Raw genomic sequence first — 18,774 nt, forward strand, 5'->3', positions numbered from 1 at the left:
TTTTTCTGTTTTTAATTAAAACAATTTCATTTTAACAAATAACATTAACTTTATTATTGGAAATATTTTCCATTCTTATGACTATGGATTAAAATTTCTTCAATTTAGCCAATTGATTGTTACGTCTCAAGGCCATTTTCCTCAAACGTCTCCAATATTGTTTAGTGTTGGGATCCATTTCTTCCAGCGGTATAATACGATCAACATTCAATGTCCATAACCAATCGGGATATTCGGAATCGGGTTTCAACTGCAAATAAGAAATTGAAAGAAGTTTTAAAACAGAGTTATTGTAGAAGAAGGAAAACATGTGGTTAAATCTTCAGATCTAAGAATATAGCTGCTTTTAAAGATCCCACATTAAGTCGAGACCATGATGAGTACATGTTGCTTGGGCAGTTAAAGAGCCAACTGTCTTTGGAGACAATACCCTAAACTCATATTGTAGTGAGTTCTAATCTCGGACAAAACTAAATCAACATTAGTGATGCACTAATAGAAGCACCCTTCCTCTTCCTTTCAGAAAGGTCTATAGAAGCATCCCTCCTTTCAGAAAGGGGCTATAGAAGCACCTCTTCCTTTCAGCAAGGTCTATAGAAGCATCCCTCCTTTCAGAAAGGGGCTATAGAAGCACCCTTCAGAAAAGAAGCACTATTCCTTTCAGAAGCAAACTTCCTTCCATAAAGGGTCTATGGAAGCAAACTTCCTTTCATAAAGGGGCTACAGAAGCACCCTTTCTGAAAGCACACAGAAGCACACTTTCATTCAGAAAGGGTCTGAAGTAGCACCAGTTCTTTCAGAAACTGTCTATACAAGCACCTTTTCTTTTAGAAAGGGCCTATAGAAGCAACCTTTCTTTTAGAAAGGGCCTATAGAAGCAACCTTTCTTTTAGAAAGGGCCTATAGAAGCAACCTTTCTTTCAGAAAGGTCTATAGAAGCATCCCTCCTTTCAGAAAGGGTCTACAGTAGCACCCTTTCTTTCGGAAAGGTCTATAGAAGCATCCCTCCTTTCAGAAAGGGTCTACAGAAGCACCCTTTCTTTCAGAAAGGTTCTAAAGAAGCACCCTTTCTTTCAGAAAGGGTCTAAAGAAGCACCCTTTTATTTAGAAAGGGTCCAAAAAAGCACCAGTTCTTTCAGAAAGTGTCTATACAAGCACCATTTCTTTTAGAAAGGGACTATAGAAGCACCCTTTCTTGCAGAGAGGTTCTATAGATGCACCCTTCCTTTCAGAAAGTTTCTACAGGAACACCCTTCTTTCCGGAAAAGGACTATAGAAGCACCCTTTCCTTCAGAAAGGGTCTATAGAAGCATCCCTCCTTTCAGAAAGGGGCTATAGAAGCACCTCATCCTTTCAGAAAGGTCTATAGAAGCATCCTTCCTTTCATAAAGGGGCTACAGAAGCACCCTTTCTTTTAGAAAGGGTCTAAAGAAGCACCCTTTCTTTTAGAAAGGGTCTAAAGAAGCACCAGTTCTTTCAGAAACTGTCTATACAAGCACCCTTTCTTTTAGAAAGGGCCTATAGAAGCAACCTTTCTTTCTGAAAGGTTTATAGAAGCACCCTTTCTTTCAGAAAGGTTTATAGAAGCACCCTTTCTTTCAGAAAGGTCTATAGAAGCATCCCTCCTTTCAGAAAGGGTCTACAGAAGCACCCTTTCTTTTAGAAAGGGTCCAAAGAAGCACCAGTTCTTTCAGAAAGTGTCTATACAAGCACCCTTTCTTTTAGAAAGGGACTATACAAGCACCCTTTCTTTTAGAAAGGGACTATACAAGCACCCTTTCTTTTAGAAAGGGACTATACAAGCACACTTTCTTTTAGAAAGGGACTATACAAGCACCCTTTCTTTTAGAAAGGGACTATACAAGCACCCTTTCTTTTAGAAAGGGACTATACAAGCACCCTTTCTTTTAGAAAGGGACTATACAAGCACCCTTTCTTTTAGAAAGGGACTATACAAGCACCCTTTCTTTTAGAAAGGGACTATAAAAGCACCCTTTCTTGCAGAGAGGTTCTATAGGAACACGCTTCTTTCCGGAAAAGGTCTATAGAAGCACCCTTCCTTTCAGAAAGGGTCTATAGAAGCACCCTTCCTTTCAGAAAGGGTATATAGAAGCACCCTTCCTTTGGAAAGGCTCTATAGAAGCACCCTTCTTTTTAAAAAGAGCCTATAAAAGCAACATACCTTTTAGGAAAGGTCTATAGAAGCACCCTTCCTTTCAAAAGGGTCTATAGAACCAACCTTTCGTTTAGAAAAGTTATATAGAAGCACCCTTCCTTTTAGAAAGGGTCTATAGAACCACCCTTATTTTTAGAAAGAGCCTATAGAAGCAACATACCTTTTAGGAAAGGTCTATAGAAGCACCCGTCCTTTTAAAAATGGTCTATAGAAGCACTCTTCCTTTCCGAAAGGGTCTACAGAAGCCCCCTTCCTCTCAGAAAGTGTCTAAAAAATGGACCCTTCCTTTCAGAAAACGTCTATAGAAGCATCCTTCCTTTCAGAAAGGGTCTATAGAAGCACCCCTGCTTTTAGAAAGGCACCTATAGAAGCACCTCTTCCATTCAGAAAGGTCTATAGAAGCATCCTTCCTTTCAGAAAGGGGCTATAGAAGCACCTCTTCCTTTCAGAAAGGTCTATAGAAGCATCCTTCCTTTCAGAAAGGGGCTATAGAAGCACCCTTCCTTTTAGAAAGGGTCTATAAAAGCACCCTTCCTTTCACAAATGGTATTTAAAAGCACCCTTTCTTTCAGAAATGGTTTTTAAAAGCGCCCTCTGTTTCAGAAAAGAAGCACTATTCCTTTCAGAAGCAAACTTCCCTTCATAAAGGGTCTATAGAAGCAAACTTCCTTTCATAAAGGCGCTACAGAAGCACCCTTTCTTTTAGAAAGGGTCTAAAGAAGCACCAGTTCTTTCAGAAACTGTCTATACAAACACCCTTTCTTTTAGAAAGGGCCTATAGAAGCAACCTTTCTTTCAGAAAGGTCTATAGAAGCATCCCTCCTTTCAGAAAGGGTCTACAGAAGCAACCTTTCTTTCAGAATGGTTCTAAAGAAGCACCCTTTCATTTAGAAAGGGTCCAAAGAAGCACCTGTTCTTTCAGAAAGTGTCTATACAAGCACCCTTTCTTTTAGAAAGGGACTATAAAAGCACCCTTTCTTGCAGAGAGGTTCTATAGATGCACCCTTCCTTTCAGAAAGTTTCTATAGGAACACCCTTCTTTCCGGAAAAGGTCTATAGAAGCACCCTTCCTTTCAGAAAGGGTCTATAGAAGCACCCTTCCTTTCAGAAAGGGTCTACAGAAGCACCCTTCCTTTTAGAAAGGGTATATAGAACCACACTTCCTTTAGAATGGGTCTATAGAAGCACCCTTCTTTTTAGAAAGAGCCTATAGAAGCAACATACCTTTTAGGAAAGGTCTATAGAAGCACCCTTACTTTTTGTAAGGGTCTATAGAAGCACTCTTCTTTTCAGAAAGGGTCTATAGATACACTTTTCCTTTCAGAAGGGGTCTACAGATGCACTTTTCCTTTCAGAAAGTGTCTACAGAAGCACCCTTACTTTTAATAAGGGTCTATAGAAGCACCCTTCCTATTAGAAAGGGTCTATAGAAGCATCATTCCCTTCAGAAAGATTCTATAGAAGCACCCTTCCTTTCAAAAAAAGGTCTATAGAAGCACCCTTCCTTTTGAAAGCTTTTATAGGAGCAGCCTTCCTTTTAGAAAGGGTCTATTTAAGTACCCTTCATTTTAAAATGGGTCTATAGAATCACCCTTCCTTTCAGAAAGGGTCTAAAAAAGGACACTTCCTTTCGGAGAGAGTCTATAGATGCACTTTTCCTTTCAGAGAGGGTCTATAGACGCACTTTTCCTTCCAGAAAAGGTCTATAGATGCACCCTTACTTTTTGTAAGGGTCTACAGAAGCACTCTTCCTTTCTGAAAGGGTCTATAGATGCACTTTTCCTTTCTGAAAGGGTCTACCGAAGCACCCTTACTTTCAGAAAGGGTCTATAGATGCACCCTTCATTTCAGAAAGGGTCTATAGATGCACCCTTCCTTTCAGAAAGAGTATATAGAAGCACCCTTCCTCTAAGAAAATGTCTAAAAAGCACCCTTCTTTTCAGAAAACGTCTATAGATTCACCCTTCCTTTCAGAAAGGTTCTAAAAAAGCACCCTTCCTTTCAGAAAGGGTCTATAAAAGCACCCTTCCTTTCAGAAAGGGTCTATAGAAGCACCCTTCGTCTCAGAAAGGGTATAAAAAACCACTATTCCTTTCTGAAAAAGTTTATAGAAGCACCCTTCCTTTTAGAAAGGTCTATAGAAGCACCCCTCCTTTTAGAAATGGTATATAGGAACACCCTTCTTTTTAGAGAAGGCCTATAGAAGCACCCTTCCTTTCAGAACAGGTCTATAGAAGCACCCTTCCTTTAAGAAAGTGTCTATAGAAGCACCCTTCCTTTAAGAAAGTGTCTATAGAAGCAGCCTTCTTTTCAGAAAGAGTCTATAGAAACACCCTACCTTTCAAAAATGGTCTATGGAAGCACTCTTCCTTTCAGAAAGTTTCTATAGAAGCAAACTTCCGTTCATAGGGGTCTATAGAATCACCCTTCCTTTCAAAAAGGGTCTTTAGAATCAGCCTTTCTTTCAGGAAGGGTCTATAGAAGCAACCTTTCTAGCAGAAAAGGTCTAAAGAAGCACTCTTACTTTTAGAAACGGTATTTAAAATCACACTTTCTTCCAGAAATGGTATTGAAAAGCATCATATCTTTCAGGAAAGATCTGTAGAAGCGCTCTCTCTTTCAGAAAAGGTCTATAGGAACATGCTTTCTTTCATAAAGGCTCTGTAGAACAGACATGCTCTGTAGAACAGACATACGAAAACGTTAAACACAACTCTCTTTCCCATACAATTGCCAAGAATAGCACGCCCTCTCTTCCAGAAATGATCGATCTTACCAAATATCTCCCATTAAATCTGAAGCCACTGACCGCACGACTTTAAATATCGTGGTAAATCGCAACATAATTCCGACATAAATTCAATATTCTTGGGGCAACATTCGACAGTATGTTTACTTCGTCCGCGCATAGTTGTGGCGACAAGCTGAGGTGAAGGAACAAGGTTCTCAAGTCCCTGGCAGGCAGCACTTTGCAGACGCGCATATAATATTGACAACATATAATGTATATAATTGCTGTGTTCCAGAACCTGCAAGAAGCTACTATTTTTTACTACGATAACATTTTTTCCTTTATGTTATCGGAAAAAATAGTAAAAATTAGTAGATTCTTGCAGTACTGGAACAGACCAAATGTGATTTAACAATGGTAACAGAATTCCGACCACTAAATACTAAGTTCATGATGTCCACTTATTACTTATTGTTTGGCTGTGTGAATATACATACATATGAACATACATATGGACATAACGCCGTCCTGATCACTGCAACAGTGTGCCTTCTCATGTAATAATGGGCTATCTCCATGAGGATACAAAGATTTTATTTTGTTCTACAAATACTCAGAATCGTGTACTGGTCGGAGCGTGTAAACTCACCTTAATATCTTCACCGGTCTTATAGATATTGCTTCCGCAAACATAATTAACTAATTTATTGGCGTCTGTCTCCACGGGAATAACTTTCTTTTCCATAATGGGACCTAGTTTTCCCAATTTTTTTAATTTCTTGGCTGCTGGGGGTGCTATATGAAACGGAAAATGGAACATAACATTATCGCTTTCCAGAAGAATATTTGGTAACACAACAATCTTACCAGCAAATGTACGGATAAATGTTGTGCTGGATGACAGCAACATTTGTTGCCGTAACACTTGTAATGACATATTTAATGTGTTCATTAAACTCATTTTTAATTAAATATTAAAAAAAAAACTTTATTCCACTACTAAATCGTCTAAATAGTTATTTTAGTTATTTTACATAAACATAACCTCAAGTAGTTTGCCGTAAAATGTCATAATAAACTAGGGTTGCCAAATCCAATATTAAGTTGAAAGCTTATTTCGACCAGTTTTCTTGAGATGCTCCTTGTTGATTGAATTCGAAGTTTACAATTACGAAATCCACTCGATTTCAACCGTCAATTCCTTTGCGTATACGTCAAATGAAAACTTATCTGAAATCCATTGGATTTCATTTGACGTTTAAGCAGTGGAATTGGCATTTGAACTCAAGTTTATTTCAACTGTCAATTCCACAGCTCAAACGTCAAATGAAATCTCATCTGGATTTCATTTGACGTTTTACCTATGGATTTGACAGTTGAAATCGAGTGGATTTCGTAAATGTAAACCAAGCATTACAATACGAAATGTAGCAAAACATTTTCTCTTAGAGGTTGTTTACATCAGTTACCTCAGTCACCAATGTCATATGACACGAAATAAAAACTTTCCATATTTACCCACGCTGGCAATAGAGGAGACGTGATTTCACTGCATCTTTGCTTGTGTGGACGCAAAAAGAAATGGCGTAAGGAAAATCCCCAATATTGCACACATTAGCGAAAGTACAACAATGGAAAATTTCGGCACATATGACATAGATAGATAATGTAAACATCCCCTTAACAAGAAACACAATGACTGAAAATTTTAAAGCGGAATTTTTTTAGAGAATTCTTTCAATATTTACGCCCAGTTTTTGTAAAAAATTTTATTGTTCTCACACGAATTGTCAAATTTTGTAGATCAATTTACTCGCTTTAGCGCAAATGTAGAGCGCTGATTTTTAAATGAGGAATTCTTAGCGATATATGGAACGGGTATACGAAAAATTAGGTATGTATGTCTTCAGGGGGCTGAGCTATGGATGCCTAAATTATTACGAATATAGACGAACGAACAAAAATAAGTTACAAAAACAGGGGGTTAATCTCATTTATAAATTTGTTGAAACATTTGCACTAACGGAAAAAACTCCAAATGAATAAACGTAAATATTGGCAACCCCTGTAACAAAATCAAATGTCAATGAACGTGTGATTGTTTTGAGAAAACAGCTGTTATCCAACTGTCGATTTTGTAGTGTTTTACCGGTGTTATTCTATGCAACAAATAATTGTTATTAGTTATTAATTAAAAACTAGTATTTATAAATAATTATAATCACACAATTAACCAACATGAGATTTCCTTCAAATAAAACATTGGCCAAATATGCAGTTTATATTGGGATCGCAGGCATTTCAAGTGTTATGTATATGCGATTTAAAATCGAGGAGCGTATACGTAATGCGGAGTATTTTCGTTCGGCGTTTAAGATTTTAAGACAACATAAAGGTAATTATTTCAAATAACGAATTCCTTATATGAACTGAAACTTTGTTCACTCTATTTTCGCCAGGAGCTGTAAGTCTATTGGGTGAACCCATAAAAGATATGGGTTTCGATATTGGAGATTCAAATAATGCATGTGATGGTCAGACAGCAAATTTTGCAGTCTCTGTTAAGGGTTCCAAGGAGAGGGGTAAAATGTTCTTCTCGGCCATACGTAATGAAGAAACTGGTTGGTTAGTTAATCGCCTGGAATTAGAGCTAAAATCACAACCTGATAAACGTTTTATAATAAAAACTCAAACGGATAACACTAGCCCACAAGCACAGGAATAATAAACCCACGTTAAAATATTACTTTAGAACGAAAAAGTATGTTTAAAGAATTCAAACTACAAATTTAAGTATTTTATATTACTTTTATAAAGTCTTAGTCGTAATTTGATTGTTTGACTTATTTTGTCTATAAGAAATCCCAATAAATTGTTTTTATTATTATTTTTTTAATGCAATGTATTAATACTTTTTTTAATACAGTCGGACCTCGATTATCCGTTGTGGTCGGGACCTGAGGCATTACGGATAATCGATTTTCCCGGATAATGGAGGCAATATTTTTATTCAGCTTTTGAACATATTTTTAAGTAAAAATGGCATAGAATTGTACAATAATATTAAACTCTTCAATTTTTATTATATCTGTTAAGGAAATCTACCAAATCTTAGAAGGATACACAATATCATCGTGTCATGGCTATATAAAACGCGTGTGTGTGAATTAGTTTAAAATTAAAAGCTTGGAATTCATTTTATTAAATTAAACGAGAGCTCAACTAAACGTGTTGAGCAATGAATGTCGACTCTCTTACACGGTTTGTTACAGACTGATAGTAGGACATAAAACAAAAAGAAAACGTCAAAAGAACAATTACTCATTTAAGGAGTTATTTTACGTTACATTAAAATATAATTACTGAACAAGTAAAACAAAATAAAATATCATTCATGACAATCGTCATCACATTCATCTGAATTGACTTTGTTCCATGCTTTTTGTGATACTAGAGGTAATATTCTATCACGGATAATAGAGTTTCCCGGATAATCGATTCACGTATAGTCGAGGTTCAACTGTATTAGGGATTTTAACAAAGGATTTTTTATTAATTATTATTAGCTAGGTCATATAACATTTCGAACGGTATTCGAAGACCACACGTAAACCTATCTGAGTCAGAAGTCCGGCAGCACGGAGGTCAAATGTGACGTCAATTATCTTCGGATAGATATTGGTCGGAATTATTATAATTTTATTATTCTATTATTCATTGACATTCCATTTCCGGAGTACATTTTCCATATGATAATAGTGTTCGTAGATTTTGTTACGGATAATTGAATATTCCTCGATGTACGATGTTATAAATATGAGCAAGGACGTACATTGGTATAGTCTGTGAAACCATTATCTTTTGACATCTATGCAACCTCGGAAAAACGAGTACGTTTGAAAATTGAGACTGTGGATATTGATTCTATTCCTAACTGAAGACAGGTTTCTCAGACTGTACACTAACTTTAGGATCCTTACAGCTTGTAGGCCTATTTTTGCCAATTGCTTACCTTTGGGGATCGTATTAAGTATCTGGGTATATACTCTGGGTCCGTCTTTGAATTCTGTGCATTAATTCCACAAAACAACCTTTGCAGGAAAGATTTTATCGAAGTAGAGATACAATCTGCAGTTTCAGCCTCTGTCGGCAGCCAGTCGTGTCCAAAAGTCCATTTCCCTGTTCAGACCATCGTCGCATTAGGTCAGACAGAGTAAAATGTCGTCTGGGGAAAAATGTCCTGGGTAGCTCTTCTAGTACAAGCCTACCCAGTTGGCGGAGGAATTCTCTGTGCTGTTTCTATAAATAGCCCTCTATGGTATTAAAGTATTGAATGTAAATAAACGAAATTGAATTGAAATATAGGGGTCGATTATGGATTTTACCTGCCATCCAGTCTCTATATCCGCGACGCATATATGTATATAAGTAGGGAGATTATATTTGTGGCTTATAGTGCATTATTTCATATTTCATTTTATATAAGTAGGGAGATTATATTTGTGCCGTTGTGCATTATTTCATATTTCATTTATGCATATTGTATATATATATATATATATATATATATATATATACTAGCAAAATGCCCGCTACTTCGTATGCGGAAAGGATATAAAAAAAAACAAATAAACAATATATAATATGGAAATGACAAACACTGCAAATTTGGTCGCACTAATACCAATTTTAATAAATATTTATTTTTATCTTAGTACTGTACGTACCCCTTAAGTTCGATTTTCAAAAAGATCAGCCGTATCTCACCCTTACACATTAACAGCGAGATCAACGTTGCACACCAATACACACCCTAACTCCAAATCTCAAGATTCCAGCTGTATCCGTTCGTCCAATTCCAAATTGTACCAAACTTAGTATCAAGTCGAACTCTTCGTATCCATAAGTAAGATTTTCCAAAACTACCTCAATCCTTCACTTTAGTAGTAATCTTACTCCCAAATTTCAGGATTCAAACTCTATCCGTTAAACCAAATTAAAATTGTACAAAATTTAGAATAATTTAGAATTTTCGTACCAATTTTCAAAACTTCCTCAACGCAACAGGGCTACAATAATCATACTTTCAAATTGCTATCCGTTCACCTACATACAAATTGTATTAAATTTAGTACCATAAGTTTGCCTTTTCAAAGCAACCTGAATCCTACTCTTCGACTGTAATCGTAATTCCAAATTTCAGGATTCCAGCTCTATTAATTCACCCGAATCCAAATTGTATCAAATTTAGTACCATTTCTTTCCCAAACAAAAATTTCAGGATTCCAGGTCTACCTGGGTGAACGGGTAGACCTGGAATCCTGAAATCCATATTGTACCATATTTAGTACCATTTAGTACTTCTCGTACCCATACGTACGAATTTTAAAAATTTCCTCAATACTACACTCCTACAGTAATCTTAATTCCTAATTCCAACACTATCCGTTTACTAAAATTCAAATTGTACCAAATTTAGTGGTTTTCGTACCCATAAGTACGAATTTCCAAAACTACCTCAATTCTACTGTCCGGCAGTAATCTTAGTTCCGTTCATCCAAATCCAAATTGTACCAAATTTAGTACCATTTAGTACTTTTCGTACCCAAAGGTACGAATTTCCAAAACTATCTCAATCATACACCTCTACAGTAATCTTAATTCAAAACTTTAGGATTCCACCACTCTCCGTTCACCCAATTCCAAATTATTACTGCTCGTAATCATAAATACGAACTTCCAAAACAATATCCTTATTTCAACGCCATTTCCCAACCTTGATTCCCATACCAAATTTGAAGATTCTGGCTTTATCCATTAAAAATATGCAATTGGTACCAAATTTAGAAACTTTTAGTACCTTTCGTACACTTATAGGTCGAGTTTCTAAATGCCCTTTGGTACATCTTCATAACTCTCCATCAATGACCACTCGTTCAAAATTTCAGAATTCTAGCTCTTCGCGTTTGCCTAATACAATGGATTCCATATTTAGTACACTTTAGCACTTTTCGTACCTTTCTACGACGAATTTCCAAAAACCCCTTTACACAAAAACAAATTGTACCAAATTCTGTACAATTCGATTTTCCAAAACAACCTTAATCCTTCACTTAAACAGTAACCATAATTCCAAATAACAGGATTCCAGCGCTATCCGTGCACTCAAATCCAAGTTGTACCATTTGGTACATTTCGTACCCATAAGTACGAATTTCAAAAACTACTTCCATCTCAATCTTATACTCCAACAGCAGTCTGACCGAATTCCAGGATTCCAGCTCTATCCGTTCCCCCAAATCCAAATTGTATCACAGGTAGTACCACTTAGTAATTTTCGTACCCTTACTACCTCAGTCCTACACTCCAATAGTTATCCTAATTTCAAATTTCAGGACTCAAACACTATCCGTCACCCAAATCCAAATTCTACCTCTACAGCCTCCAACAATAATCTCAATTTCAAATTTCAGGATTCCAGCTCTGTCCGTTCACTCGAATCCCTATTGTACCAAATTTAGTACTTTTCGAACACATAAGTACGAATTTCGAAAACCACCCTCATATCTCAGTCCTACACTTCACAGTAATCTTAATTCCAAATTTCAGGTTTCCAGCTACATACATACGTTCACCCAAATCCAAATTGCACTAAATTTAGTACCATTTAGTACTTTTCGTACCCATAAGTACGAATTTTCAAAACTACCTCAATTCTACACCCCACCAGTAATCTCAATTCCAAATTTCGAGATTCCAACTATATCCGTTCACCCAAATCCCCATTGGCCCAAATTTAGTACCATTTAGTACTTTTCATTCACATAAGTAAGAATTTCCAAAACTTCCCCAGTCCTACACTCCAACAGTAATATCAATTCCAAATTTCAGGAATCCAGCTCTATCCGTTCACCCAAATCCAAATTGTACTAAATTTAGTACCATTTAGTACTTTTCGTACACTCAAGTTTCCAAAAACCCTTTGGTGCATCTTTCTTACTCTTCATCAGTGATCCTCAGTCCAAATTTGAGGAATCAAACTCTATCCGTTCATCCAAATCGAAGCTGTAATTGATGTGTATATCATTAACACCAACTGCGACATCTGTTGCAATGGAAGATAACAAATGTCTTGTCTTTCTATTATTTAGTGGTTTACGATAAAATAAGTGCGCCTAGAAGTAAACTACAAAATTTGAAATTATGTGTGATCGTTTACGGTATCATGAAGTTATAGCATTGTTAATTTGACACATGTCTTGCAGAGGGCCAACTAAGTGCATAAGTACTTAATAATAATGAAAAATAAGGATTTTTGTTGTTGTTATTTTTTGTGGTTCCAGGACGAATTTTCTAAAACCCGGCCTTATCTCGCACATTTGCATCAACAGTGACCCACTGGTAAAATTTCAAGGTCCTAGCTTTAGCCGTTTTGGCTGGGCGTTGATGATGAATCAGTCAGTCAGTCAGTCAATCACTTATCACCAAGCTCATTTATATATATAGATATATATATATATATATATATATATATATATATATATATATATATATATATATATATTAGTATGGTTCTGTTGGGAAGTCGATGTCACTCCAGAATAATTTTTCTGCAAATTGTAATTCATCTGTACATTCAAGACACGAATCGTATCGTGCCTTCTCATATGACATGGTAAACATCGTTGGCTTACCATGTACGTTGTACCTTATGCCGGCGAAAAATTTCTCTACTGTATGGTGAGAACTTAATAACTTTATACTCAAATCACCATACATTTCCAGCAGTCGATCGCACGCAGTGAGTGTGCAGTAGAGATGATGCTTATTCGTATATCTCAGAGTTTGTAAAAGTTCTTTATACTGTGTGATGAAATTTCTCTTATCATCGATAGTTCCTACTCCTGTTAGAATTATCACAAAATTTGTCGTCAACGTCACGAAGTCCAATGTATTTTTCACATTGATGTCAGCTGTGTTCTGCCGCCATATTCCGTCAAGATAATTAACAACTACTGGGTTAAAAATATCTTGGTAACGCTCTATTTCGAAATTCTCATAGAAGTAGCCTTGGGCGAAATAGTCGATGTCACGACTGAAGTTCGCAACAAATTCAGGTTGAAGAACTGCATTTGAATTGATGTAAGATATTTCTCCAATGAGGAATAGTTGCGTAAGATGTAAAAGTAATTGGTATACATCGAACAAAAATAATTTTCCCCGATAAAGTAAATTTCTATCGCTGTATTCGGGCACCAATCCTCGATGCGTGGAGTCCGCATCAGATACACTAGCAACAACATCCAACCCTATATTTTGTGCTGCCTGAAACATTTGTTGCATCATGTCATCTATATATCGTGTGTCGTAACGGGTCCGCGACTCCGTTCCTATCCATTTGAGCCATTTCGATTTGATGCCTGTTAGAAGAAAAGCATATTGATATCTCCTATCTCTGTTATTGATCCTCAGCGCATCAAATGACAAAACAGCTTTTTTCATATCATCCCCTTGAGTGGCGAAGAAATTTGCCATCTTAGTTTTGTGGATGGGGAAAACCCCATTTCGCTTCGTGGATACCACTGCTCTACTATATGAATAGAAGGTGTCTTTGTTCCCGAGATTTCTCTATCCAAGATGTACGCTTTCCTTGATAGAAGAGCTTTCGTCATTATTATTTTTTAACGGGCGGAGAGTATGGTTGCCTCGTGATGTATTTTGCCACGTCGCAATAAATGTTTTGGTTTTCTATCCAAGACATATTTACCCTAAATATAGACAAATAACAATTAATTAATTTAATTAAAATTAAAAACAAAATTTTATAGTATTTCCCGGATATAAGTGCAACTGCACAAGATCTATTTAACAGGTCACGTAAGTAGCACAACAACAACTCTATTTTGGCCGAAAATTCTTCAATATGCCGAAATGTTTGTTTACGTTTTCATACAATTTATTCACAATAACAAAATATTTGACAGATTGAAACCAATCAGCTGGCCGTTTTACGCCACCTTATAATTTCATCATGCAACTGCATATAAGCAGGGTATTCCTATATTAAAAACCACAAATCGCCAAAAAATCGGCAAATACAATCACTTGCATTTCACTTCAAATTATTAATTTTACAATTTTTTTTTATTTTTCCATTCCATCGAAAAAAAATTGAACATTTTTTTTTAAGCTACATTGAAGGTACATGGTTTCAATTCTGATAAAAAATCTTTAAAAAAAGCTACTAATTATATTGAGAAGCGTTGTTAATTAATAGCTTCGTAAGAGATATATGATTACTGAGGACACATACCTTTAGTGAAAAAGTTGTACATTTTCTTGGAAAATAAGAAAGAATTAAAAAAATTGATAGTTTGCAACATGGATTGAAATATATATATATATATATATATATATATATATATATATATTGAAATATACGAGTGCGCGTCAACGTTAAATTAAAAATACAAAAAACACCTCAAATCCGGCAGGGGATAAAAGGGAATCACTTAAATTAAAATTTTTGGTTTTATATTTTCTTCACCAAATTAAAAAATTCTCTTTTTTCAACTGGGTATCACCAACAAAAACTGATTGTAACCAAAACTTACACCTTTTTTCACAATTTGCACCACAGGGAATGCTTATAACCGGGGACTTATACCCGGGAATAATACTATTTATTCACTATATCAATCAACAAACCCACAGAACGTTTACCTTGTATAAACAAAATTACTTCTGATTGGCCTAAAAGTCACTTTAGAAATACCAGAGAGGCTAGAAACTCTTGTGCGAAGTTTATGTGTCCAAAACGTATATTTGGTTCGAATGAAATACAAACTGAAAATTATAATTTCAAAATGAAAAAAGTATTTTTCTGTCAATTTAAAATTCAAAGAAATGGTGATGTAAGTTTACAAGTACAGTAGTTTTGACTTAGCTGCCAAAACAAGTTTTGCACGCATTTTGTGGCAGCAAAGCGAATTTCGCACTTATCTTTTATACTTTTAGCTGCCAAAAAGTGGCAGTTATCCGATTCGTTCACCTACCAAAGAATTAATTGGCTCTTCATGTAATATTCAGCTTCAGATCTCTTGATATCCGAAAACTATTTTGAGAGAAATAGTGAAAAAATAAAAACATTCAATCAAAAAGCTTATTTTGCATCAGCTAAAAGAACCAAAATGGAATTAAATAACATATTAATTGTTATTTGCTTTCACATCTTCAAATTCAATTTCTGTTTCAAAGAAAGTGATGTTAACTTTTTCTTTGTATTATTGCAACAACCTGCAGGTGATACAATATTGTATATGAGATAAGTCTCCCTTGTCCTTTCCGGGATGTTTGTATAATAATTAATCATTTAGGGCGGATATGAACATCCTGTCGAATGTGACCCGTAGCATTTTTGGGTAGTTGGCGGTCAGAATTCTGCTTTCACCAAACATGACATTCAACTCAGTACTCACCTCTGCAGTCCATGTGGCGAACAGATTTAGTGGCGAATATTTCCATATTCCTCGCTTGGAAAAAGGTGATAAGGTCAGTTAAAAAGGAGTTCAGCCCTTCACAAATGACATCAGGGAAGGTAGCTGATGCCAACATCGTACAATCATCTGCATAAGTTACGATCTCAATGCCGTTTTACAGGGAATGGAGGAGGTTAAACATTTCCGGAGACATAATCTCACTTTAGGGATCTTGGACATCTTTTTCCTTAAACAGCTTGGAGTGGTTGAAAGTATCAAAGGTTTTTGAAAAAACAAGAACTACCATCACTGTTCTATCCCACGGCATCGGGTTCTTTCGTACCGGATTGACCCAAAACCATAGTGATTCGGCCAGCGGCTGCTAACCCAGCATCAAACCTACGGGTCTATGTAGGTTTTTATGCTGCTAAGACAACAACATCACTGTTCTATCACACTGCGGGCTCTGGCTGAGTCCTTGACGAATATATGTGGGGATGGTGTGCAGCTCTTGTTGTCGTGCTGTGCTACATACAGAATCCATGCTGATGATCGGCAACTTGATAGCTGTTTCTGATACTGGGGAAGACTAAGGCCTCCAGAGTCTTTCCTACGGGCGACTAAAGCGAAATCGGCCTGTACGATTCACTTTTGCTGACATCCTTGTCTGACTTCAGTGGCGGGACCGACCACACTGCCCATTTTCCTGACTTGGGGAATAATGAGGGTGGCTAGCGACAAGTTGAGAACTTTAGTGCGATACTCCACTGCCGGCTCATCCAGCTGCTTCAACATTACCATGGAGATTCCATCTGGGCCCAACGCTCCATTGTAAACTGTGGTGGTTCATCCTTGGCAGGATGAGATCTGATGGGACGTAGAGATCAGTAAAAAGAAGACAAGAAGCAATTGATGAGTATATAACCACAGATGCCACCCTTGAAGCAGTCGCAAACAAATTTGGCTTTACAAAATCTTCTATACATAGGCATATTGACAAATACCTAATAAAAAATCCGACAATAAAATTACCATCAAAAAAAAAGAAAAAAGTCAAATCCAGAGGAAGTATTGAATGCAGTGAATAGGTATTTACAAACTGGACTCCCCTTCAATACAGTGGCCAAAGAAAACCACACATCAGGAGCCACTTTATGGAGGCAAGTCACCAAACATAAACTTCATCATACAGAACCTGTCCAAGAATATAACCGGAAATATACTTTAATACAAAACCTTGATGCCGATTGCGGAAAAAAACCTACCAGTCCTATAACGATAGGTTTGTTTGCAAATATTTGATGTTTAACATTAAATAATATTTGAATTTTGTTGCAGGTGACGACATTAAAATTCCTTCACAAGAAACTTATTCAAAGCCTGATGATAATCGAATAATAAAAGTCCCATGTTGAAAAAGTTTAGATTTTGTTCAATACTCCTTGTAGTTATATACTTATACCCCGTTTATATATAACCGGATTTAACAAACCGACTGGGTTTTAAATGTCAATTCCATTGCTTATATTTCAAACAAATCCTCATAAAGAAGGTTAACCCTGCAAAAAGCTCTAATATAAACAGCATATAAGTCTCCCTTGGAGGAATCAAACAAATAGCCATAAGTCTTTCTAAAGAGGCAAAATACTTAATTGACTCACTGTATATACACTTAATATATGTATTTAAAATAATCTTTGGGTATTTACCCAAATAAATTAAACGCCGTACACATTAGAGCCTTTTTGCCGGGTTAACCTTCTTTGTGAGGATTTATTTGACATATCGACTCCTCCAAACAATAGTATGCTAAGTCGACTTAGCATTTTTTCAAGTTCTTTACATTTTTATATATAACGTCTTTTAACTTAAATTCTGTCAAATTTTGGTAATAATCGGACAATCCGAACAGAAGTTATAAACAAGTATTTACTTAGCATATAACTGAAGGTCAAAGAAATTTCCAAACTTTTAGAGCTTGTCCTGCAAAACTCACAGTTCAGAATTAGCAATCTATTATTTGGAGGTGTCGAACGTCCTTTAACTTAAATTCTTTCAAATTTTGGTAATGATCGGTCAATCCGAACAGAAGTTATAATCAAATATTGACTTATAGGGCGTTTATACTATTGAAGGTTAACCCTGTGCGATTTATAGATCCAGTGGGTTAATCTTAACCGTTTATATATACAATTGTGAGGATACAAATGACAGCTGACTTTTGTTTATGTATACATACAAAACAGCAAACCAAAAAAGAAAACTACATAAATGATTGTTTAAATTCTAAGACAACAATGGATTAAAAATAGAATAGAAGGAAGAACATACGAAATATATTATATGAACTCCCAAAATAATTGAAATCCTGGCATGATAAGCTTCGCCACACGAACCCAAGTGGAAGTCAATAGGTCGGTGAACACAAGCGTAAAGTGGCTAGAGCATCTGAAGTGCTGCAACATTGGAACCGGTTGCAAAAAATTGTGGACAACGGTTAAGGTGCTATCAAACCCTGGAAAGAAGGATGATCGGATATCTGTCATGTTTAACGGTGTGGTTATGACAGAATTGAAAGGGTGCGCAGGCTATTTTTGGCGACAATTTATCAAGCACCCCGATAGCGACCGGGCGAAGAGAAGTATTTCACATCGTTTGCGATCTCTTCCAGCCGAGGAGGAGCCACCACAATTTACAATGGTTGATGTTGCAGATGCTATCGGAGGCTCAAAATACATAATCAGCTTGATGACACGGGATCGCTAGCCACCCTAATAGTTCCCCAAAAAATTAGCAGCGTGGCAGCTTCTGAAACCAAGGATACCAGCAAAGATGAATCATACTGCCAATCTCACTTATATCACCGTGCTATCCAGTCGCAGATCATCAACACGGGTTCCTGAAGCAGCATAATGCCACACCAGCACTGCACGCCATTTTCACATATATCAGCCGATGACTCAACCAGGACAAACCGTGCTACAGAACAGTGATGGTAGCATTGCATCTGACCAAAGCTTTTGATACGGTCAGCCATGCTAGACTGTTCTAGGATATCGAGAATACTACATTCCGGTCCTGTCCGAAACGCTGGATCCTATTTGTATGGTCGATCGTCAGACGTGGAATACAGAAACAAGGAGTCCAATCCCCGTAGAGTGAAGCAGGGAGCTCCTCAAAGAGAGATGATATATACGGATCCGTTGATAACATTTATGATAGGCTAAACGCATTGATAACCACTAAGTCAACAGCTACAATGTACATATCAGTCAGAACTGAGAACATTAACAAGGTGTCTCCTCATGTCTTCAGTGGACCATTTGCATGAGGAGTTCAAGATCCTGCCGGTGCGTCGGCACAAAAGTATGCTGTTGATGCAATATTTG

The 18,774-nt window shown here is 36.6% G+C and overlaps 2 protein-coding genes across 2 annotated transcripts; one reads left to right on the forward strand and one right to left on the reverse strand.

Moving 5' to 3' along the window:
* Positions 1-24: 24 nt before the first annotated feature.
* On the reverse strand, positions 25-5,957 carry mRpL54 (mitochondrial ribosomal protein L54). Its single transcript, XM_073989084.1, has 3 exons — positions 5,775-5,957; positions 5,557-5,702; positions 25-250 (listed from the first exon to the last, which is right to left on the reverse strand). The coding sequence occupies exons 1-3, from the start codon at positions 5,866-5,868 to the stop codon at positions 89-91; spliced, it is 402 nt and encodes a 133-aa protein (XP_073845185.1). The 5' UTR covers positions 5,869-5,957; the 3' UTR covers positions 25-88.
* Positions 5,958-7,021: 1,064 nt separating this feature from the next.
* Positions 7,022-8,159, forward strand: LOC141405093 (uncharacterized). Its single transcript, XM_073989082.1, has 2 exons — positions 7,022-7,302; positions 7,367-8,159. Exons 1-2 carry the CDS (start codon positions 7,146-7,148, stop codon positions 7,630-7,632), a joined length of 423 nt encoding a protein of 140 aa, XP_073845183.1. The 5' UTR covers positions 7,022-7,145; the 3' UTR covers positions 7,633-8,159.
* Positions 8,160-18,774: the final 10,615 nt, after the last annotated feature.

This window comes from Musca autumnalis, unplaced genomic scaffold, assembly GCF_047663935.1.
Source record: "Musca autumnalis isolate F117 unplaced genomic scaffold, ASM4766393v1 scaffold_5, whole genome shotgun sequence".
NCBI classification, from domain to species: domain Eukaryota; kingdom Metazoa; phylum Arthropoda; class Insecta; order Diptera; family Muscidae; genus Musca; species Musca autumnalis.

Coding starts and splice junctions, on each gene's coding strand:
- LOC141405093 (XM_073989082.1), top strand. CDS start 7,146: ATGAGATTTCCTTCAAATAAAACATTGGCCAAATATGCAGTTTATATT. Junction 7,303..7,366: donor GATTTTAAGACAACATAAAG/GTAATTATTTCA, acceptor TATTTTCGCCAG/GAGCTGTAAGTCTATTGGGT.
- mRpL54 (XM_073989084.1), bottom strand. CDS start 5,868: ATGAGTTTAATGAACACATTAAATATGTCATTACAAGTGTTACGGCAA. Junction 5,703..5,774: donor ATTTATCCGTACATTTGCTG/GTAAGATTGTTG, acceptor CGTTTCATATAG/CACCCCCAGCAGCCAAGAAA. Junction 251..5,556: donor AGACCGGTGAAGATATTAAG/GTGAGTTTACAC, acceptor TCTTATTTGCAG/TTGAAACCCGATTCCGAATA.